Here is a 24321-nt window from a genome sequence, read left to right as displayed (position 1 = left end):
AGTTAACACACAAATCCGGGATTAATCTCTTGACTAATTAACTTTATCACATAGGAGTGATAAGTGCTTTGTAGAAAGCAGTATAAAACAGAAACAAGAAGTTTAATTTCCAAAATTTGATGATAACTTGAACGTTTTACTGTAATCAACTTCTTAGCATTGCTCAATACCAGCTTTTGATTTAACTTTAAGTGAGGGTGGGTATTTGTCCCTTGTTCTGTATTGAACATGATTCACACAAATTTGTCAGGTTTAGAGGAGTATCTCAGTACTGGAAGTATATACAAACTTTATTTCCTCTGCAGACGTAACTGTTAAAGGCTATAAAAATTTGTCATAATTACTACAATATGAAATTAACAGCTGAATGTATTAACTGTAAAAGAAAATATTAAATTCAAAACTTGTTAACTATTTAGTATTATCTCCTTTTTTTTTTTTTTAAATTATTTTCTTTTTAAGACATTTATATTCAGGAATGCTTTTTCCTACTAGGAACTGAGACTTCAAGCACGGCTAAATCTCTGCATATTGAAATCTTCCCCTAGCATCTCTGAGACATTAAGAAGCAGTGTTTTGCAAGCATAAGTATAAGCATAATTTATATCCTGCATGAAAAGCTGTTTTGTAGTCTCTGTTTCCAGAAACAGACATTTATTTAGACTTTCTTGCTCTTTAATCTTCCTTTCCTTGCTTAATTGCTGCTAAATCAAAAGAACAGGAAGTTTTAATATGAAAGGGTCCTTCCATACCTTTTTAACTATGAGGAGTATCTTATATAATAAAGCCCTGGAGAACATTTACACCATGCATAGCTGATGATACATGTGGATATTAAGTCCCAACATAGAACCTATGCAAATCCTTCTTCTCTCTCTTCAATATAATCAATCCTACAATCAGTCCCTACTTCCTATTCTCTGTTCCACTTTGTTGTAAAATAGAGCATCAGCTATTGACGTTTTATCAATTGAACATAAAATTTCAATTCCAAGTTGAAACGCCTTTTAGATGTTGCTCAGAAAAACCTGTTCCCGTCTCAGATTTTTAAGTATGCATTTTAGGATAATGGCATATTCAAATTAATCAGACTAAAGCGCATGACCTGTAAATCCAGTAAGCCTTAACACAGCAGGAGGTTTCAGACACAAGCGCCTGAACAACACAGCACTATGACAGCAATTGCAGAAGGCAGCACCATGATAACTTTCACTTTTTATCTCCAGTGTCGTTCTCTGAGCTTGCCTATGACAGCACCAGCTTAGGAAAACACAGAAAGGATGCTCGGTATACGCAGAGCAATTATTACCCTGGTATGTCCCACCAGTTTTCAGCAGCCCGGGCCTTTAGTTCATCTCAGCAGAACAGCTGCATCTGTGTCGTAATTAAACTTGAGCAGATATTTACAATGGTGGAAGAACACCACTGACTCTGAAACTAGTTACACTTCGTTTCACTGGTCAAAAGAATAAAAAGATCCTCTTGCAGTGCCACAGCAGCCTGAGAAGTTTCTTAGGTGTACTGTACAACTGCTTTTGGGTAGAAACACGCCTGTCCTCAAGACCTTCAAGATCCTCATTGATTCAAGGAAAGATATAAGCTTTCCTATCATAGCACTGTCTTTATGGAGACACCCTTCACACACGGACTGCGATCAGTCTGCCCCTTGCCTTCCCTTTCCCATTCTCTGTGAATCCCCCTGCTTGTGACATGCTGTCTAAAGCTTTCATGAGTCTTTCATCGCGTTAGCAGCTCCTGACTCCAAGCTTTCACTGGGCAAACCCTGAGGCACCAGGTAGATGACATCCTGGAGTCCCTTTAACCAGAACCACCCTATGGTCCTGTGATCTCACACACAGCTGGGCTGGCATGGAGCGGAAACTTGGCAGAGCAGGAAACAAGCCTGCAGCTTTAATCAGGTGACTGAAGAGGCTGCAGTGATAACCAAAGCTGTATTTACTGTGCAGTCAGGTGCTGCGGTCTCACTTTGCTTGAGCAACCACTGCCGAGGAGTGCTGTCAACTTGGACTTAACATACAAGCCCACAATACGTGTCTGAAGTCTGATGACTATCTGAGCTGATTTATTCAGCAGTAGACAGGTACATTTTCCAGGCTGTAATCCACTGCTGGCTGTGGCACAGAGGTACGCCCCAAACTGAATTACATACAGGCACAGGGCTTGCTGCTGTGCAGAACCCAGTTGCAACTGAACAGGGGTTGCTCTGCCAGCCAGGCTTGCTCAGTCCCTAATTCATTCTGCAACCAGCAGCCCTGGTAGCTGCCCTCCTCTTGGAAGCCAAGTGGCAGAAGTTCAAATTGCCAGAGGTTCTCATTTGGCAGGGTTTGTGTCAGTCTGCCAGGAATACAACCTCTTTTATTGCCTTAACAAGTGAATGAAACGAAAACATTAACAGCACTAAAACACTGATCTCCATGAACAAAGGCTTAGCTCCCAGACACAGCAGAGAGACATTTTGGGTTTCACTCACTGAGTGAGTGCTCATTATGAAGCAGCAGCTCAAGAGAACTGCCTGGAGACCTCTCACAACTTGTCTGTCTTCCTGTGGGGGAAGCTGCCAATGGAGAACACCCCACAGGCCACCGGATGCACCTCTGCACCCTAACCACCTCATTTCACCACAGAATTGATGCAAGAGAAGACAGCCAGTCATCAGGATCCACATTCAAGAATCCTAACCCAGCCATTTAACCCCAACAATTTGCTCATTCAAGAAATGTTTGCAGCACTACTCTAGAATTTCTCTTCACTAGTGTGCAGAAATCTCTGAGTCACCGATTTTCAAGTCAGATGAAAATGCTGGGCATTTTGGAAAATTAACAATGTTCCCGGGCCTAATTTTGAGCTTTCAACATAGCTATGAAGGCCACATTTCATTTCACAATTTCCGAGCATTTCATTTGATCTCAACAGCTCTACTGCATGCAAATCTTGTACACTAAACAAAATTGACATGGAGATAGTTCAGGTTACTGACAGATTAGTACATTCCCATGATGACTGTCTGCTCCATGTTTTCAGCAGACTTCCCTTCTCTGGGTGGGTGCAGCATCTTTGTTGTAATCTTCCACTTGATTTGCAAGGAGTGGGACACACTGAGCCATATAATGTAGGTGCATGTTTTTAGCATGAGGCAAAGAAGTTGGGCACTTTCAAACAAGAGGGAATCATAGAATCACCAAGGTTGGAGAAGACTTCCAAGATCATTTAGTCCAACCATCCACCTACCACCAGCATTTCCCCACTAAACCATGTTCCTTAGTACTACATTGAACGTTTCTTGAACGTCTCCGGGGATGGTGACTCAACTGCTTCCAGCACCTGATGGCACTTTCCAGGAAAAAACATTTCCTAATATCCAACCTGAACATCCCCGGGCACAACTTCAGGCCATTCCTATCATCCTCTTACTAGTTATTTGGCAAAAGATGACTCCAAATCACCACAACCTCTATACAACAGGCAGTTGTAGAGAGTGGTAAGTTCTTCCCTGAGCCTCTTCACCAGACATAGTTCATGCGAACTGCCCCTACTGCCTATGGCAAACCTGATGAAAAAGGACTGGATGTAGTGGGAGAGACTGAGAACAAGATTCGTTTAAACAAACTGTCATAGCATTAAGAAAAACAAAAAAATCAGGAAAAGGAACTATCAGGCAACAAAACACGCAATAAATAGATCTCCTAATAGTCTTCTGTTGCTCGTGCTCATGAGAGAAATAGATTCAAAAACAACTCTGACACAAAGCGTTCTGTTTGTTTTCATTATACCAGTAATTAAAGTGGAGTTGGACATGATGCAAGAGATCTCTACTATTGTAAAAATCTGCTTGTTCTCACTAAATAATAGCTTTAACTAATCAGGAAAAAGCAAACAAAGAATAACGAAGACAGTCCTGGAAGTTTTGGGGCTTCAACTTAAATCTGGGTTCTATATTTCCCATAAATAACCAATGCCTTGAGCCTCTGAGCCTTCTGACTTTTTCACACTGCAAAGTTTTCCTTCCACATTCTCCTTTCTCTGCTTGTTTTGACATGAAAAAGAAAAGAAAAATAATCAAGTCATGTAAACACTAAAAGAGTAATTAGAAAATTAATGAAATCACAGCTTAATTAGATGTAAAAGTTGAACAACAGGAGGGACTTTTTAGTTAAACTGTTTAAGTTTTGCATTTATTTTTTTTTTTAAATGCATGTACTTAAATTCAATGACTATTTAACATTTGGAAGGATGATGGCCTTTGTTGAAAGTTCAGCACTGGGACTTTTAAAATTTGTTTATCCATTTGAATTTTTCAAACACTGAGGGGACCAAACACATTTCACTTGTCAGATGATGAAAGAAAAGATGAAACAAAGATGTTCTGAAACTCTGGCATTCGCATAAAAGCTGAGATACTCAGACACCTTTCCTGACAAGTGCACAGAAAGCAAGGTGGTAAGCACAAAGGCTTCAAATAAGGGAAAAAAAAAGAGTTTTAAATAAAGTTTCTGTGAGGTCACCTTCATGGTGAATTCTAACTCAGGGAAAGTCTCTAGAATGAGGAAGTGTACGTTAAAATTTAAAGAAACTCTGTTCATACAGTTTGAAGTCACTTTAGAAATTCTCCTCTCTGAATTTCCTCCTGAAATTACTTTAAAGCTCTGATTGAAGAGTAAGAACTGGCACTCATTTCTCAATATATACATACATCTCCCAATTATGATTAGGTCTAGTATTGTGCCATTGGAGAATGGATTTAAATGGTCTTTTTCCTTTTCCTTACATTCTCCCAGAACTACTCTTCCATTCATTGCCTTTTAATTAAAATACTCTTACAGTCATGACATGATTTTTACTCTTTTACTTGGTCATTTCTGATATTCAAAAATAATTTAAAAAAAAAAATCAAATTCACCTTTTCAGTGTTTAAAAAAAAAAATAAATTAAAAAAAGCACGTACAAGTAGGCAGTGTGCTGGGAACAGGGTGAGACAGCGTGATTTCCCCACGTACTTAAATTCTAATGGCAGGCTATAGCTTCTGGCATTACTCTCTTCCTCATCTGTCTCCTCAGCGGTTCTACACACCAGACTCAGCAAGGTTTAAGCCCGTTGTATCCTGAAATGAAGTTGCTCACAGTCTTTGAAGAACCAGAGTAGTAAAGAAGGAAGCATGTTTCAGGATCATCTTTAGTAAAAACCTCTGGTATGACAAAAGACCTTATCAGGACACCAGGTAGCGTGATCTTGAAATGTCTTCCCAAACATATACAGCTGATAGATAATACCATTACTTAACAAAGAGTGCTGGGCAAACAGAAGATTCTATGCACTCTCCTATAACATCTCATTCCAAAGAAAGACTAAACATTGGCCAAAGAGGAAAAGATTTGCTGTTGGATTCCACAGGAGATCATATGAACTCCAAAAAAATGTTTTGACTTTAGTTTGTTTCTGAGGGCAGCAACAGTTACGTTTTTTAAAAGCAGCTCAGTTTTTAAAAAATTCATGGTTGGCAGCAATATTCCAGCTTCCTTGGCTCCCAAAAGTCAAAGACTCATTTCTTTCATTTCTACTGGGTCTACAGCGAGGGCATTCAGCAAGCATGCAGACATTGCTTACATAACATATCATATGAAATAAAAACAACATGAAACAAAATGACGCTAAAGGAAACCATGCAATAAGCTATGACATTTGGCTTAATTTTCATTTATTTACTCAGAATTTCAAACTAATGATGAAGTCAGAATTATGGACATTTAGTAAGAACAGCTACGTGGATTCACTCAGTTCTAGGTACTGCTGAGTTTTGAATTGTGAACATTGTGAAAGATTCTACAATGTTCTTGCACAATCTCTGTCAATATTTGACCACTCTTATAGCAAAGGGGGAAATAAATAAATAAATCCTTATAGCTAACTGGAACTCATTGTTGCAGCTCCAAGAGGAATCTGGCTCCATCTTCTCACATAATTGGAGTCATTGACATAAAACTGTAATGGTTTATCTACCATTTAAATACAGACATCTCTAACCCAAAATGAAACTACTGTGAGAATGCAGAGTTTCAGAATAATCTCTTCTCAATATTCAGTATGCAGGAGTACTTATCACAGGACAACTAGTAAAAGGTTTAATTTGTAGCAAGGAAACTTTAGATTGGATGCTGAGAAAAGACTTTTTAATTACAAGGTTTAAGAAATCAGTGGAACAGTTGTCTGATGACAAAGTTGTAGAGATCTTAGAGATCTCTATCCCTGGGGGTCTTTGAGAACAAGTTAGACAAACTTAGATCAGGTATGACAGATAAAGTGTTCTCACCTTGGGGTAGAGGTGTACTTTCTGCCTCTGCTTTCTATGAAGATTGAGAATCTCTGTTTCTAGTTAACTGAGGCAATTATGATCCAGGCTTTAGCCTCTGGGCTAAATTATAAAATATTTAATGCTATCAAAATACTACAGACTAAATTATACATTCAGTAGATCACATTTGTACCTCTTTTCTCAAACTTTGGCAATTGCTTTGCAAAGCTTACAGGGCAGTTCTTATGCCTAGTTGCTTAAGAACTCTTTCCTGATCAATCACAGAAGAACATGCTATTTCTTCCAGGTACTGTTACAGGAAGGATGCCTGGGGATGACTGTCAGGCAAGTCCATCTGCCTATGCTGCCAAAGCAAAGCCTCTAGTCTGGAACTGAAACCACTCACTGCCATGGAGGTAACCCAAGCACCAGTCACTGGAGTAGTAACTACTATATAGTAATATCACAGAAACCCAGGTTAGACCTGCGGCACAAGCATGACCAGCAAGAGTGCTGTGTGATTTCTTCAAAGCTATACTAAGTAGACATTTGACGGCATGCAGCTCACTACAGTAGTGGCATTAGTTCAATTAGTAGACCTATGCTCTATTTGCAGATCTCTGTTTTAAAGATATTGCCAGTAACTGTAAGGATGTATTCATGGACCTTTACAGAAAACATAATTGCAATTTTCCCTTCAAAAACAAAGTCCCTGCAGTGCTAAAAGTGAGGCTAAAGATACACTAACACACACTGGACACCATGCAGCAGAGATGATGAGCAAAGACAACATGAAGTACAAGACGTGTTTACAGCCACGTGTTCAACAATCACATCATTCAAATGGAGCATTTACACTGTTTACAGCTCTGGTTCAAAGAAACAGAAGCCAAATAAAATCTGTAAATAAACAGTAGCAGGCTATAGTGAATATTCTGGCAATGAACTAATGTAGTAAATATATTTCAATCAAATTTTTAGAAGGCGATCAAATGACTATCGATAACATCATTCTGGCACATAAACGTAAAAATTTCCTAAGGTATTAACTTTTTCTCCCACACAGCTAAAGATTTCATCAAAGGGAATAAAAGAGTGCGTAAAGCTTTCAGAACAGCTGAAGAGCTATGGTAGCTCAGGATGGTTCTCAGCTCTACTTGTCCATTAAGTTACATTAAAATGTCTGACTTTGTTAAGACAGAGACTTACAGATTCTTTGCCAGCTCTGGCCTTCTGCTGAGATGGCCAGTGGATATAAAAAAAAATAACAAATCATACTATGTAGGTCTGTCAGAAGCACAACGGATCATTAACTCAGTGGCAAACAGATTCAACATGGTATCAATTTGTAGTCACTATTCACCAGAAATGGGTAAGAAGGGACATGGTTCAAAGATAACAATGCAGATAGACAGCCTTAAACTTCCTCACAAAGTACACTTGGTAACTGCACGACATCTTTTCAGATAGTTACCTTGATGTCTCAATGAATGAAACTGGAATATTTTTCTATATCATACATTTTCCTTTACAAGTGAAACGGAACTCCATTTCTTTCCAACTGTTCAGCTACACTCTTGTTATCTTTGTACAAGATGCTATTTTGAGCAATGTCAGTCACTGAACAGTGTGATACTATCAAAAAAGTGTGGGCTGGAGGGAACAGTAGCAGGAAAAGAAAGGATTTTATCCATTGAAAAAAGGGTTGATGGGGACCACTTCTATAAAATCACTTCTTGCTAACTAGTTGTAATTGCAGTGCACAAAAGATAAAATTACAGAGCTAAGAGCACTTATTACTACTTATTACACTTATTACAAAACTGTTAAAGTATATCAGAAGATTTCTGATCAGCTTAAGAAAAAGGGAAAGAAGTTAAGACAGGAAGCACTCAGTATGTGTAAACAGCCAGCATATTCCGGTAATTGAAAGCTGCACCTTCCTTCTAAAGCTTATACAATGCCAAACAGCCAGGTATTATTTCAAAAGATAATGAAACACACAGCCTAACTCTTTAGGTTGCCAAACATAATTCTAAGACAACATAATCAAATAAAAAGTTTCAATGGTGAGACCAAAAAAAAGAGAGAAAAGATGCCTCACGCTTTGGTAAAATTAAGCCAAGTAGTCCCTAGATACCAAAGAGGCCACTATACAGTCACTGCAAGTCACACAGGAAAAAGACCACTTCCCCATACACTGCTAGTGCTTAGTCTAGGCAACACAGGATGAAAACCTCAGATTCAGTCTGTTAAGAAGTCTACAATATCCACAGAGGAGTCTAGGGAACTAGTCAATGTCCTTTTGGGGAAACTGTCACAAAATTATCTATATTACCCTGCTACTAAGAAAAGGACCAAGAACAAAAGAAGTGGTTAGAGCGAATAAACTGCTGGAATGACCCCACAGGGCATGATGTTACAGCAACTATTTCGAAGAAGGTTGTATCACAAGGCCCTATTCCTCTATATAACTATTTATGATATTTGACTAAGTCTAAACACAACCTAATGGGCAGCTACCACTTTGTGTCAAATGACTCACAGGACAAAATTCTGATCACATGGAAACATGTCTGTTTTTGCAGCAGAATGCTTACAGGATAAGACAAGCATGATTAACATGGGTAGCACTGGTGAAGAATAGGCAACGTGCAAGTATTTCAGCAGAAAGATCTTAGAACGCTCTGGTTGGCAACCAGTGAAACGTCAAGAAAAACACTTGCTGGTTAGATAGTAATAAATTATTCAGAAACAGTACTTTAGGGGAATGCCTGAAACCACCATTTGATAAAAATACTTCCTCCTTCACTGGCTGACTGCATATAGAACAGGCACTAGACTTCCACTCCTTTCATGTAAGTAAATACACAAACTTTATTTCAGTAACATGAAGTATGAACAATCTCTCTTTTTTACATGCATAACCCTAGCATAATGGATCCTAACCCAGAATACAGCAGCTATGTGCTACTTCACAGTGCACAAATACCTCCAACCTCAAAACATAGCAAAGAACCACAAGCAAATGCGGCAGGCTTAGTTCGATTCAGTATTAATAAATAAAAATCATACCTTCAAAAGTGCAGGAAGAGTTGTGCTTTCCTTTTGGTTGCTCTTTAAATTTATGGCTTCACTCCCTTTGTTTTCAGAACTGAAAAACAAAGATATTTTGCAACACTGAGGACTTGAATTATTCAATTGTACTTGAGAGCCAATAGATTCAAATTAAACACAAAAGAGCATTGACTTAAAAGGACAAAAAACATGTTTTCCAAAACATAGCCATATTCTGCATACACTGCAACTGAAAAAGCCATGCCCCAAAAAGCTTAAAATGAAAGCAAAGTACCTATTGCACATCATATTGACATATTCATAACTCAAGCATTCAGAAATGGCAGATAGTGTAACTAAGGCTGTTCTCCAACTGAAAATACAAAACAAAGCAAAACAAAAAACCCAAATTTCATGTATATACGTGTTACTCTTTTCTGGGAAAAAAATAGCATAGTTGATGACTTGCCCACTGCAGCATTCCTTGGCATAGCAACAACCATCGTGCAGCTAGAAGGCATTCACAGTCCTTACACTAAGGATTGTGATCAAATGGGGTGTGCTCAGGGCAGATGGAATCATCACAAATCACAGCCATCAGATTTATCAAAACTTTACTGAACAATGAACATACCTAATGGGGGTTTGCAAGCAAATTAAGAAGAAATTTTACAAAGGTGACATCAGGTGTGTCATAATTACCAAGGCAACACTCACTGTCCATTATAAATGTCAGTAGTCCAAAGTCTCCTATGTCCTTATAGCCAGTTTACCTTGGTCAAAACATTCTTCAGAATCCCATCTCTGGAATGAGGGGAACATTTGTTTTGCCCTGATTCTTACAACCATCCTTAAGTACAATCCGGCAGAAAACATTTTAATAAAAACCTTCAAGCTACATGCAGCTACAAAGCAAAATTATATAAAGGAAAACATTTGAGGATGTTAACGACAGATCACTTCCTGCATTGCCTACCACCATATCAATTTAGCACGTGAGAAATGTTCAGTTTTGCAGTGAAGTGATAACCACTTCAAACAGCCTTCTTTGTTAATTTTAGAAATTTAGCTTTGCTATTTATAAATGCACAAGCCATTATGTTTTTATCTGTGTGAAGAGATGAGCAGAAAGCTACTTAAATAAAAGAATAAAACACATTATTTGCGTTTTACTGAATTCTGTCAGGATTTGGAGAAAGGATTTGGATGTAGACTAGTAACCACATAGCCACTGACTCTAAAGCCACAGGTAAGCGTGATTCAGTAGGACTTTTGTAAAGAAAGGTTTTATTCCAATTGTGCATTAGGCACGGCAGCTAAACATACGTTAACATTCACACAGAGTAGAACATTCAATCCAAGAATATGATGGTTTCCCTACCAGCTGCTCAGGGTTAAGCTTCCCTGAGCCAAAATGAGAACAGAATGCTCCCGCAGCAAAGGTTAAGATCTTTCTGATCCGCTTCAAAACAGAAAAGAAAAGCTCTTTCCTGTCTTTTATAGATCCCCTTCATTATAGAACCATGTACTCCCAAGAGCACCTCCGGTAATCTTTCATAACACATTCAAAAACACTAAGATGCTTTTTCATGGAGAGTAACACAGAAAGTCCTGTCTTTATTTGCCTCCTTGTAACACAGAGCGAATCAATTACTATTCTCTTCTATTAATTTCTTGTGCCATTTATGTATTTTGTGAAGGAGATGTCTCCAGTACTTCCGGGCAGCCTGGCACACTAGGAAAATGCTCCAAAGTACAAATTATACACGTAAATTATTTTCTCCCTTCTACCTTTAAACGAGAATTAAAAAGTCTTCTTGGATCTGCACAGCTTTTCCTGGTGCCAATATACCTGACTCAGTACAGAAGTTCTTCATACTACAAGCAGAAGAACAAGTCTGATATCGATTAGGCATTCTTCTTGCTTTCAGCATATCACTATCTATGTAACTGTACTGCAGAAAAAAAAACAAAACTAAACTAAACTAAACAAAAAAACCTGGGATCATCACTTCTGTTAAGTATTACCAACAGAGACCATTTATACCTAGTTCTTTTACCACTTTGCTTTGCTCATATTCTTCCATCATGTTCTATTCCCCTTTCCCCCCCAATCCTTTCAGCACTTTCCTACTTTTTGTTTTGTATTTGAAATACATCTCCATATTACTTTCTCCTCGTTGGTCAGGCTGAGGCTGCTTGCTATGAAATTCCAGAGTACACATCGAAACTAAAAGTTCAGTACAGCGGATAAGCATCTTAAAATCAACTACTAATAATAAAAAGTATAAAGACTTTACTTTCCAGCATTAAACAAACATAAACTTGGAAGCCATTGCCCACACCCCTTCATGGCTGATATTCAAGCGCTTCTACATTTCTGAATCTTTTGCTTTAGGGTGTAGTTTCCCCACATGCTGACTCTGTCAGTAGAGCTAGCTTCGGAAGTTTCCACACCTTCTTCCTCAATCTCAGCAACCTCTTCCCAACCCCAACCCGGCTCAGCAGGGCTCCAGTAGCACCGTGTTCTTAGATAAACAAAAGGGAGAAACAGAAATTTCCACACCTGGAGTGATCCTACTGCACAGCAGGCAGGTACCAGCAGGCACATACTCCTGCAGTTCACATCACCATAGGACTACTTCTGGTCACCTGAGATAAGGCTCAGTTTCCATAGCATCATTAAGGTTGGAAAAGACTTCTAAGAGATCACCCAGTCCCACTGTAAACCCATCCCCACCATGCCTACTGACCACATCTCACAGTGCCACATCCACACAGCTCTTGAACACCTCCAGAAATGGTGATTCCACCACCTCCCCGGGTAGGCTGTACCACTGCCTCACCACTCTTTCCTAGAAGAAAGCTTTCTTAATATCCAACCTGAAGCCCCTTCCTCTCATCCTATCGCTGTTACCTGAAAGAAGAGGCTGACCCCCACCTCGCCACAGCCTCCTTTCAGGCAACTGTAGAGAGCAATGAGGTCTCCCCTGAGCCTCCTCTTCTCCAGACCAAACAATTGCAGCACCCTCAGTTGCTCCCTGTAAGACTTGTGCTCTAATGTCTGCCCTGTTGTGTTGTGGATCTTCCACTGAAACAAAGAGACTTGCGCCAAACGGAGGATGTTTATAGCACAAAAGCTCACTTTGCTGGGGGAAAAAATAGAAAATAGAAAGGTCTCTTGGATGGTTTGGAATAGGAGTCAAGAATACTTCTACAGTGAAGTTTATGGACCCATTCAAAACACTACACTTCCATGCTTAATTCCCTCCCAGTAAAGCCAATTATGCCATACATATTCTCACGCTGCAACACAAGCCCGTGCTGCTCGTATGAGTTTAAACTCAGAGATGCAGTGAACACAGTCGTAATTGTGAATGCTGTCATTTAGTATTTACTGGGAAATAAGTAAGACAATATTTATGCTAAAAATGATCCATTCTTCCAATTTCTTTGGTATGCTCATGTGAGGCTACCATTAGTTGCAAGATGTAATACTTTCAGGAACTGTATTCTAAGGTGATTTATACTTTTATTTTTTACAGGACAATCTCCGATACTTATAATTGTTATAAATGTTAACTATGTGATATTATACCACAGAATTGTCATGCCTTTGCTAAGAACTGAAAGCTACAGATTGACCGTATGTACAGGCTCACCCCACACACGTTTGGGTTGCATCTGCATTAATAGGTCACCTCCTCAAGGCTCCATGGTTGCCTCAGACTTCTCTGGGGCAGTGCCTTTTTGAGTGCTTGGCCACACCAGGCAGCAAGCGTACTACTCCCTGTTCAACACCTTGAAATATAGGTTTGTGGTTAGCTATCCACATCGCTTTGTTAAATCAGCCAGCCAGCTCTCAGGGCTACAGCACTCCCACTTCTCAAGCAAAGATGATTCTCATGAGTCTACAATCCTACACTACCCAAAGTGCTGTTTTTATACAGCCAGTCTGATAGCACACTAAGAGAGACCACAGATTTAATATTGACAAGAATTATCCGTAGAAGCTCTTAAAACTAATCTGCCTTGCAACTTACTGTCTGGCCCCAGAAAGGTTCTCCTGCCCTTCCAATAAAGGTATCTTGTGACAAGAGGGTCACAACTTCCTCACCCCCCTTAAAGAAGGTGGTGAGGTCTGCTCAGAACACCACTCTCCCTGCTGACAACCGCTGCTCCAAAAGCCCTCTCATCTGCCTGGATTCCTTGCACATATCTCAAGTCTGGGGTCCACTTTGTATTCACTTTTGGGATGTGAACAAGCACAGTGTGATCCTGAGACCAAAGAAAACACCTCTGTCCCTCCACAGTGTGCTTTCGTGGACTTCTCACCCATAAAGGCCATCATTTACAGATGGTTGCAACTGCTTGTTTACATATTTAGGCAGATACAACTTTCATTTTATAAACAATAACAAAAAGAAGGCGTAGAAATAACAAATAATTTGTCACGAGTAATAAAGATGCTGTTAAAATTAAGACTAGAATCTAAGCTTTTTGGCTACTTCTCAAGTAATCTACTGCCCTCCTACTGCTATTTCTGCCTGACATGCGTTTTCTCGTCATTTGTTGGTGCATCTGACACAGATGGGTTAATCTTCAGTGAAGGCAGAGGGATTTCTTCCTCTGACTGTCTTGCTGCTTTCCCCTACTATCTTGCCAGAATGCATCCTGACTAGTGTCACTTCTTTAAATATTTGAGATTAAACACAAGTTAAAATAGATCCCATTCTGTATGTTCTGCACAAACTTCTCCGTGTGTGATTTTCTAATGCTTTTTGTTCGTCTGCTGCTGCAAATCTGTTCTGACCTTTCCGTAATACCAGGACAGGTGGTGTGTGAATCAGAAGCAGATTTTCGTCCAAGTTTTTAATCATAACACTTACACAGGAAAGGTCACAGACTCTTTATAGGTGAAAAAAATGTCTATATCCCCATACATATATGGTAAGGCTGCTCACACAAAACGCAGAAAAGTAGACAAGTATTCAAATCCAGTTTAGTTAACACATAAGAAGGACAGGAGTCAAAAAAGAAAAAGCTGAAGGGGAGCAAATTTAAGTACGTGGTTTGTGAGATCTTTTCCAACTGTCTCTAAAAACAGAACAGGACAATTATAAACAATTACATGTTCAAAAGGCCCTCGCAGCATCTCTGTGCAGCACCAGGAGTCTGCTTCCTCCAGCTTTGTTCTTCGCAACAATCCCTGGGAACTTGCAAATTAAAAGCCCACCCTCTCTTCCTCTATTAGCTAACCTCACCCCTATTATGCACACAGCAGATTGTGGACATGTTGTGTCAGATAAAAAACAAGCTACAGGCAGCATGTAAGTGCGATGAAGCACAAATGTGCGTGCTGTGATAAGAATGACCAGATGCAAAGCTTATTAAACTGAAGCTAACTGCTGTGGCATTTTACCTTCCTCTTATAAGGTACCTGCTGTGGATTCCTGCTTGAGAATGGAGCAATTAATGGGCAACCCCTTAAAGAAACAGGGACAGCAGGCTAAAGCATAACTCAAGCAACATCACAACAATACTTATAGATGCTGCCCTTGCCTCTTGCTCCCACCAGGGAATACTCCAACTGTACAAACAGAAGTCACTTCCAACACTGTGGGTCCAGAATTTACTTCTTATGAAGCCAAGATGTAAAAAGATGTTGCCAGAGAAGCGAGAGCACTACCAGTTTGCCTCTCTCCAGGAACAGCTGACTCTCCACACAGCCAAACCCTCTTTGACACTGCATTAAGTTAACACTGCCCATTTTTAACTGGGCTCCCTTCCAGATCAAAACAAAAACAGTAACCATTTCAGAACAGGACCTGTCATTGCATTAGTACACCTAACCTGAAATGCGTCATAGGATACCAAGCAACCCTAAGCCGCTACATTTGGCCTTGCTGATACAACACTAACTAAGCCTGACCTCACTGTGTTTAACGATATTGATTGTGATATATCCTTCCAGACATGTATTTATTTATTTATTTGCTTAATGTTTTCCTCAAGACGATGTGTCTTCATTTTGGCACTGTTGATACAATTAATCCTTCAGCACAGTCATCATATGAGCCAATGTAATTTTTGTCTTTCCTTTCTTATCTTTTTCTTTATTTCAGCATTCTGGGACATGACTCTAGTTTCTGACCCCTGCCTTTTACCTCACACTGAAAAAAACAAGCACTCCTCCCTGCAAAACTACACTGCATTTGGTCTTGATGTCATCACTTCTTTCCAGTTTTACTTAGTGCTAAGATAGTGACACATTCAGTAGTAACCTTCTGAAAAAAACATGTCAGACCCTACAGAACACGGAAGTTGCTAATGAAAACGTGATCACCCATTAACTTAAACCAAAGCTAAGTGAGCCTCCCTGAAGAACGTGAACGAGAAGAAAATCGCGAGACAAGTAATACTATCAAATATAGATGCGCAAGACCAAAGTCATCGTGAAGTTTCAGCACAGTACAGGGATTCTCAAACCACATGAACAGGCCAGTAGTAGTTATGAAACTTTTATGATACATCTGCAAAAAGCTATAGTTTAGCAAGCACTGTTTTTTCCTTTGTTCCTGCTTCTAAGTGGTAATTATAATGAAGACTTATACAATTCAGACCTTTGAGTAATATTTTCTATTATACACACCAATTGCCCTACTTGCCACACATAATTGCCATTATGATTATCAAAGCTGGCTTCCCAAGGCATCTAGATCACAAAATCTTACTGATGCCAACCTGCATTACACCTGTAGTTTTAATTAAAAACAACAACAACAAACAACAAAAACAGTGAACAGTGGAAAATCCACAGTATTTGTGAAAAAAACACTTTCCCATGTTTACTACCACTAAATCCACAAAGTCACTACTAAAACATAGGCCTGCCAGTCCAAATTTGTCAAGCTTCATCTCTCCTCTATGGAATCAGCCTACATCTACCTTCCTCAAGCCACAGGTCTGCTGTGATGAGAAGCACTTAGCTCTGATTTCCCTTGCAGTTATGTACCTCCAGGCAAAGCCGTGCCTCAATCCGTAATCCTATCATTTCAAAACCTACTCTTAGACAAACTAAATGCTATTGAGCTACTCGAATTTACTCTGTGAGGCAGCTTTACCAGACATCAGATTGTTCCGGAGCTCTTTTCAGAGCCATTTCCAGTTTGTTGGTACCTTTTTCATAATAAAACATGGATGCTTTAACTAGACTCACTACACTAGTCACTTATACTTCTAAGAATCACTTTTTCTGTCTAAGCCATCATTATGCTTTGGCAGCTCCCGTTCAGTGTCTGCCAACCACTTCAACTTAATTTAACCTGCTTCTGCAACATTGCCATCTGTACGGAAATGCCCATAAAAATACACTCTACTCATCTGCAAACTTCCCAAGATACAATCTTCTCTTCTTTCAAACTGCTTGTAGAGATATTACATTGATTGATTAAAAAATACTTCAACTTTTTTACATAAAAAAAGTAGAAAATTATTTTCCACATCCAGTTCTTCATATCTTTTAGTTTGTCCCACTACCACTACGTTTGTAAATACTTTAATTGGAGCACCAATATCAGGCCAGATGCCTTAAAGAGCCTGAAGTTACTACTTCAGCAGTTTATCAACTAAAGTAGCAACCTCATCAACAAAATCAAGCTTGACAGTTCCCATCCTCCAGCAATGTTAGGATCAGCATCACATTTATTAACTTCACAGCTCACCTGGAAGACTTGATAAATCAACTTTTCAATCCTTCCCCTTTAATCCAACCAAACAGAATAGACATAAAAGCATAATTGAAATGCCAACACCTTGCTCTAGATCCTAAAATCACACCTGTGAAACCATTCATGTCCTGTGAAGCCCGGAGAACTGTCCAAACCTGATCTACAAACAGCATTTATAGAATTTTTAAGAGTCAAACTTTTGGCGCATACGTTGAATAACATCTGTTAAACGAATCGAAAGGCAAACATTACTGAAAAGTCCAGTGGCAAGAAGATGCCACCTCCAGCTTGAGGAGAAGGCAATGAAGATTCTTACAAACAGCCTTCTGCATCAAATGTCAGTCAAAATACAGTAGCATTGTTAAGAGAAAATAAAGATGCTGGTGGTTTTAACAGAAAACAGCAACCACAGAACTATTTTCTCTCTCCCCCCACTCTCGGAAAATACAACACAGCTCTTTTGGACAAGCTTCAAAAAGATAAATTGTAGCCAACTTCACAGCCAGGTTCCCAAGGCAAACACCGGTCACAGAAACCAAATGGTAGCAGTGGTGATGAAGCCTTACTCCAGTTTCTGACAAGGCCTTCAGGGCTTGTCTTGAGGAGAGAGGGAGTGTTAGCACAGAAATTTAAATGCTATGTTTCTGGCTCCTACTTTGGTGCTTATGCGTAAGCCACACACACAGGGAGGAGCCATGAAGATAAATGGAAATTTTAAAAACAAGCCAGTGATTTTGAAATCAGAACATGAAAGGAAAGCAAAGCAACTACTTAAAACAAATAAAGGAAGTGGGGAGGAAAGGAGCAGGAGCCACAGAGAGGTAAAGGACGAAAAAAAGGGAAGCAAAAGGAAGATGAACTCAGGCAAAAGAAGTGTTAAAATCAACCAACTAATATAAGTGCTGGAATAGCATAAAACATTCTATTCAATTAAACAATCCCACTTGAAAACTGGTTTGATTACAGAGAGCATTTAAGCAATTTAGGAGGTTTTTACTGGAACATTTTTTCCTCTCAGACCTGTTTATGCTGCTTGTTTACATAGTGCTTTTGCTCTGATGCACAGTAAAGCTAGGTCAGCTTCATGCCCTGTGTTAGTATTGCTGCTTCCCATACACTAAGCAAGCTACAGAATGCGTTAGTACAAAATGAAGAGATTTTGTTAATCCTCTTTCAAAATGCAAACTAAAGGAAAAAAAACGAAAACACCCATGAAAAATAAAGATATTATAAAAGTACCAAATGACATATATTACAGAGAAAATGTATGTTAAAACTGCAAAAAGCATTTCTTGACATCAAACAAGTCCCTTTCAACTTAAAAGGCTGGAACTAAGTGAAATAAGTATGACGGCCCCTGATCTCCCTTGATGAATAACTTAATCTGTTCTACATGTGAGGGAATTCAGCAGCCATACAAAAGGTAGAGAAAAGAAAGCAAAACATTCCTGAGTAGGCACTACTTCAACACTGGGCAGTAGGATTATACCAGATTACGCTAAGGTTTTTCTTCTGGCATCTGTCAAGCATAGTAACAAACATTAATATTGAATCTGCTCTGTATTTGCTAGTCTGAGAGGTTCAGTCAAGTTTTCAGCATGCTTATGAAATAAATATGTTTCTGGTAGCTAACATATTAGACTTAATATCAGAATATAATATCAGAAGCAGATTCAGAAACTATTTAAGGTTAAAATTATCGAGTTAACAGAAAACAGGTTATTATATAATTACTTTCAAAAGGCACATATTTGAAGGGCTGAGAGCCAGCAATATGCTTAAAAATGACAATAAAATGGAAGACATTTAAAAAGTAGTAGTACCTACTTTCCTCTTGACAAATAGGGTTTAATTAAATTTATAATTGTAGGCACTAAGAAAAAGCAACCCAGAAAAGAAAATCAAACAAAGATGCTGGGGTCATCAGTAAAACACAGCAAGTCCTTCAAAAGCGATACTACATAATATCGTAAAGTTAGTGAAAATCTGTACAAATGATTTTAGAAATGAAAATTAAAACAGTAGAAAAAACAGATGTGGTAAAAGCCTCAGGAAAACATCCTACAGGGTAAGCAATGTAGCACTGCTACTGCCTGGAAGCACAACAGTTTACACTAGCACATATTGAACTGCACGCAGTCCAAAAAAAACTCTCAGAAAACAGAATTGGTTGGTTTCTCATCTCCGTGAGAAGTTTTGATGATCAGAAATGCAGCAATATATTTCTGGGTTTTGTTTTTCCCCCACTCACGAGTCTTCTGTCCACCTACGGATGAGTTAGTTTTTACCGCCGTGGGACCGACTTCCTTAAAACCAATGATTCATAGATACCCTGAAAATCTGACAATAATCACAAATAGAACTGAAAGGAGACAGCACTGTTAACATGTAAAAAGTAGGTTTGTTTCTTTTAAGGAGTGCTACTGTTATAATTAATGCTCCACTAACATTTCCTCTAGGAAGTGTCTCACAATCACAAGGCCAGCTGTTGGACTTGCTCCTTCTGGTCTCGCTCCCATGAGACATTGACATCTACACCTAATTTTAATCAAACGAGGCCCCACTGTAGCATGATACAGAACATTTACTTATTTATAAGTGTAGGGAACCGCTTTGCTAATCTGCTGAATCAGGATCTTTGCTTCACTTTTGAATCATCCTGCAATGACAGCCACAACAGAAAGATCAAGGAAATAAAAAGAAATGGAAAGAAGGTCAAACATAACATAAGTGAACTGAAACTTCTCAGAACGTGCCTTGCTTTGCTAAGTTTGAGTTCTTCTAAATGACTGGAGGCTTCCCCTTGCTGGTTCCACAAACCATCACCTCAGCTGCACACTCACAAATGAGCCGAAATTTAATAATAATAGTAATAATAAAATTTCACTTTCCTTTTTGAAAGGAAGAGGGTTTTTATGAGAAAAAAGAGATTTATTTTTTTTTCCCAGCAAACAATGGATTTCTTCTAAGATGCCAACAGCACATGAATCAAAATCAGACAGGAGGTAGCAAGTTTAGAAGAAACAGAATCATAGGATGATTTAGGTTGGAAGGGACACTTAAGATCGCCTAATTCCACCTCGCTGCTATAGGCAAGGCCACCTCCCACTAGATCAGGTTGCTCAAAGCCCCATCCAGCCTGGTTTTGAATGCCTCCAGGGAGGGGGCATCCACAGCCTTGCTGGCAGAATAAGTCTGAAATGCATTACACCCCTTTCAAGCCATTCCTGGTAGTTCCCAAACACATTTATTTTATTTTTTTAAACCACTACAAAAATACATGCGCTTTATAAACAGGAACAATGACTGGCAAGCCCAGAGGAAGAAAGGGAGTCTCTAATCTCTCCTTAGGCAGTATAAACAACGTTCTTCCACCTCTGAAAGCTCTTAGTTAGAAACTAATGGATGAACGGAACAATGATGTCAATTAAAAAAAAGAGAGAGAGTGAGAGAGAAAGGCCTTCTGAAACCAAATAAAAGATTGTTTTTCCCTGTTTGATGTTTCTGATACACTTCAGCGATGCAGAAAAAAGTATCTGGACAAGCCCAACAAAGGCTCACTTGTGCTGGTAGTTATTTGACCAACTAATGGCACTCAAAGGGAAAAAGATAAACCTGAAATGAATCTGCTACACAATATAAAATACAAACTATATATAAGATGTTGACAGTAGCTCTGGGTTAAAGCAACTGGTGAAACGTAACACCTCCAGACAGTTTCTAAGGTGACTTAACAGGTCACATTCACTTTCAACAGGACAATTGCCAAGGCATGGAAGCTGCACAGCCCTGAAAGAATACACAAGAGATGGCCTTGTAAAAGCTGTATCTTCATCCAGGTAGTCTAAAGAAACCTGCATTAATAACTAACTGAATAAATCAGAGTCCTGTTAGAATTACGAAAATCAAATGGGATTTTCCCAGCTTTGGGATGCAGACTGCCCCAAGACAAACACTGCGGTTACAAATATCTATTCTGTATTATTGAGAATAGCAAGCAGCAACGACAGAGCATTAGGCGAAGGATAATTCACATTTGTTTAATTTGTATGTAAAAGCAGCCTGAGTCATAACAGATGTCCACTGCCTTGTGCCACCATGACACTTGCTGATGGAAAATAAGAATGACTTTTGGACATGATAAGCTCATCTCCTCACACTTGAAACATTTACAAAAAAGCCATATTCTGCATAGGATACATGAGGCATGATGCACTTCTCTGAACGTCAGTGTAGATACACTGCAGATATCCTTGGCCTGCACACCACTGCGCTCCACCTCCTGGTCCCTCTCCTTGGTAGTTCTGCTGTTCTGAAACAACACTAGGTCCAGTATCTCGACACAAAAGTTTCATGCTACACACTTCTGATTTGATCCGGTTCCAACATGCATCGTTCCAACCGTTTTAACAGGAAACTAATCACCGCGCTGCATATGTTCTGACAAGGCTCCTCAGGAGGCACATTTCCCATCCGCCTCCTGCCCTCCACACCTGAACAACAAACACACGGGCAGCCTCAGCTCTCCCATTGTTTAGCAATCCGTTCCTCCGCACCCAACGCTCACTGAAGCAGCGCACCAAGCCAACCTGGGCCGCTCACTCCAGCCTGGCACTGCTAATGTATGCAATTACGCTAATCTATGGAGAAGGCTGTCAGTGGAAACCAAAGACGAGAGCGTCAGCATTCCAGGCGAATGCACCGCCCGAAGCCTGGCACAACAAAAAAGCTCTTTAACATACCAAATTGGGCTCCTCTGAGCTGCGGGAATTTTGCTTGCTTCCAGAGGAATGGTGGTAGTGACTGCCCCGCGGCTAATGCTGCGTGGGAAGGTCATACAGGCGGCCAGGAGGCCTAGCCTTCTTACACCTTCTCACACCTCGTGGGGACCGCTTGAGAAAGGCAGGGCTATTGGCTGCAGGAAATGAAACTGTGATTTACATGACGATAACTGGCTCCAGCCCCGAGTGATGTGCTGTAGGTCTACCACCAAGACACACCGCAGATAGCATATCTCACTCACAAACCACCCAACCGGCATCACCCTACTCCCCTCGCCTACTGAACTTTTTTGTTTAGTCCCAGCCACAGCTGGTGAGGAGGAAGCATGATGGGAGGTAATGGCCTCAAGTTGCGCCAGGTAAGATTCAGGTTGGATAGCAGGAAAAATTTACTCTCTGAAATAGCAGTGAGGTTGTGGCACAGGCTGCCCAGGGAGGTGGTGCCGTCAAATGTCCCTGGAGGTGTTCAAGAACTGTGAGGATGTGGCACTGAAAGAACATGGTTAGTGAGCGTGGTGGAGATGGGCTGGTGGTTGGACTGGGTGGTCTTTTCCAGTCTTAAGTGATTCTGCAGTACCTCTGCTGCTGCCTCTTCATGTCCCAAGCCACTTTCAAGCCTCTACATTCTGTCACATCTCAACCACCCGGCCAGGGCTGATGCCACACTGCTCAGTGGTGAAGGTGCTCTTGATTCAATAGCATCACCTGATTTTTATTTTTTTGCAGGAAATAAAAATATCTGTGCTTGTGAAAGGCTGGTGGATCCTTGGCAATGTGCTGGTGTATCAAATGCAAAGCAAAAAAGTTGAAATCTTTCACAATCCATTTACAAGACCATCTAAGAAGACTGCCTACAGTAGTCAGCATAACATAACTGTGCAATTTTTCATGACTGGTGAGAAAGAACCACCAAGATACCTCCTTAAAGTTTGCTTATTTGCTGGTGTAGGCAAAAACGTGCAGAACCAAGAATGACTCAAAACGATTAAAACCAGCATGCTGAAAGCAAAATGAATAAGTTGTACACCTGAGGAAATGAAGCCTTGCCAGCCAACACCTCCTCACCACAAAAACACGCTCATTCACTCAGACCAATAACAAAACATAAGAAGCAGAAGGAAACTTTATCTGTGGTTCTTTCCTATCTACTTGTAGAAACCAGCCAGCAGGAGAAAAAGAAGAAGAAGAAAAAAAAAAAAAAAAAGGAAGAGGAAGAAATGCACGAGATGTTTCAGAACTTTTTCATCTCGTTAGCACTCTCTATACTTAAAGAGGAAAAAAAATATATATATATATATATATTATTAACAACCAGGTTACCAGAAACCACATATTTTGCATGGAGACTTAAACCCCCCAGTAATATTTATATTGCATTTCCATCTGATTTAGAGCAGCCCGGGGAACGCTGAGGGGTGTGAAGGCTGCGCGAAGGAAAGCGAGCACCCAACCCCGGCCGCCTTCGGTCCCCGCGGACGAGGCTGCGCGGCGGCTGACCCCAGCGCAGGGCTCCCTGCCGGTAGGGCTCAGTGCTGCGCTGCTTGCCCCGCACCAGGACCGGGCGCTGATGTTCGCTGAACTGAGCTCCCACGGAAACTCCTCCGCACACCCAGAGACTCGCTGTCCACTCCAGCCCGCATCCGGCTCGCTTCACGCCATCCCAAAGTAGCGTTGCATTAAAAACGAGACGCCGAACCCCAAACCTCCACGACCGACCCACCAACGGAGCAGCCGGGAGCGGCGCTGGCAGTCCCCGTCCCCCGGCTTCAGAAGGAGCCGCTCCCCCCAGGGTCGACTCCCCGCAGGGAGGTCGGGCCCCACCTGCCCCGTGCCCCCCCGGCCGGGCCCCGCGGCTTCTCCCTTCCGCCCCACATCCTCTCACTCCACCCGCCGGTGTCGCGACGTCCCATTGCCGTCCCGGCCACCGCACTTCCCGGGTGGGACGGGGTCGAAGGGGGAAGCAGCGAAGCAGACCTCGCTGTGCCGCTCGGGCCCCTACCTGTGCGCGCCCGCCGGCCGCCCGGGCGCCGCCGCCTCCTGGCGCGGGGGGCTCCTGGCGAAGAAGCGGGAGAAGGCGCTCGGCCAGGAGGGGCCGGCCCGCCGCCGGCTGCCCCCGCCGGACATCGCCGGGCCGGGGACACGAATCGCCGCCAGCAGCAGCCCGCCACCGAGTCCCCGCGGCGGCAGCAGGCGGCGGCCCACGCCTCCCTCCGCCCCGGCGGGGGCGGCCCGGTCCGGCCCAGGGGCGGGGCCACCCCTCAAGCCCGACCCGGCCCAGTCCGAGGTGGCCGCGCGCCGGTTGCTGCCCCCGCAGGCAGGAGCGGGCCGTGGGCGGTAAGGTCCCGCGCGGGTATTGGTGTGCGAGCATGAGCTGGGGGAGGAACAAGCCAGCCTCGAGTTCAACGCGATGCCGCCTCGCTGCAGCCACCGGCTCCAGCCCGTCTG

General features: G+C 41.3%; 1 protein-coding gene across 3 annotated transcripts in view; it reads right to left on the bottom strand.

Annotated features, from left to right (window-relative positions):
• Window positions 1-24046, bottom strand: part of CRYBG3 (crystallin beta-gamma domain containing 3) — an 89131-nt gene extending 65085 nt beyond the window's left edge. For 2 of the 3 annotated variants that reach the window (XR_011902772.1, XM_072327676.1), the window contains exons 1-2: window positions 23876-24046; window positions 9384-9462 (exon numbers count right to left, since the gene is read on the bottom strand). Coding sequence is in view for 1 of the 3 variants with exons in the window: in XM_072327676.1 (XP_072183777.1) it covers window positions 9384-9462; window positions 23876-24000 (204 nt within the window). In the remaining 2 variants the exon portion in view is untranslated. Of the gene's footprint in view, window positions 1-9383; window positions 9463-10082; window positions 10170-23875 lie in introns of all 3 variants that reach the window. The other variant, XM_072327684.1, reaches the window with a different exon arrangement.
• Window positions 24047-24321: the final 275 nt, after the last annotated feature.

Source organism: Excalfactoria chinensis, chromosome 1, assembly GCF_039878825.1.
Source record: "Excalfactoria chinensis isolate bCotChi1 chromosome 1, bCotChi1.hap2, whole genome shotgun sequence".
Lineage (NCBI taxonomy): Eukaryota > Metazoa > Chordata > Aves > Galliformes > Phasianidae > Excalfactoria > Excalfactoria chinensis.
This window is presented reverse-complemented; position numbering and strand designations above follow the sequence as displayed.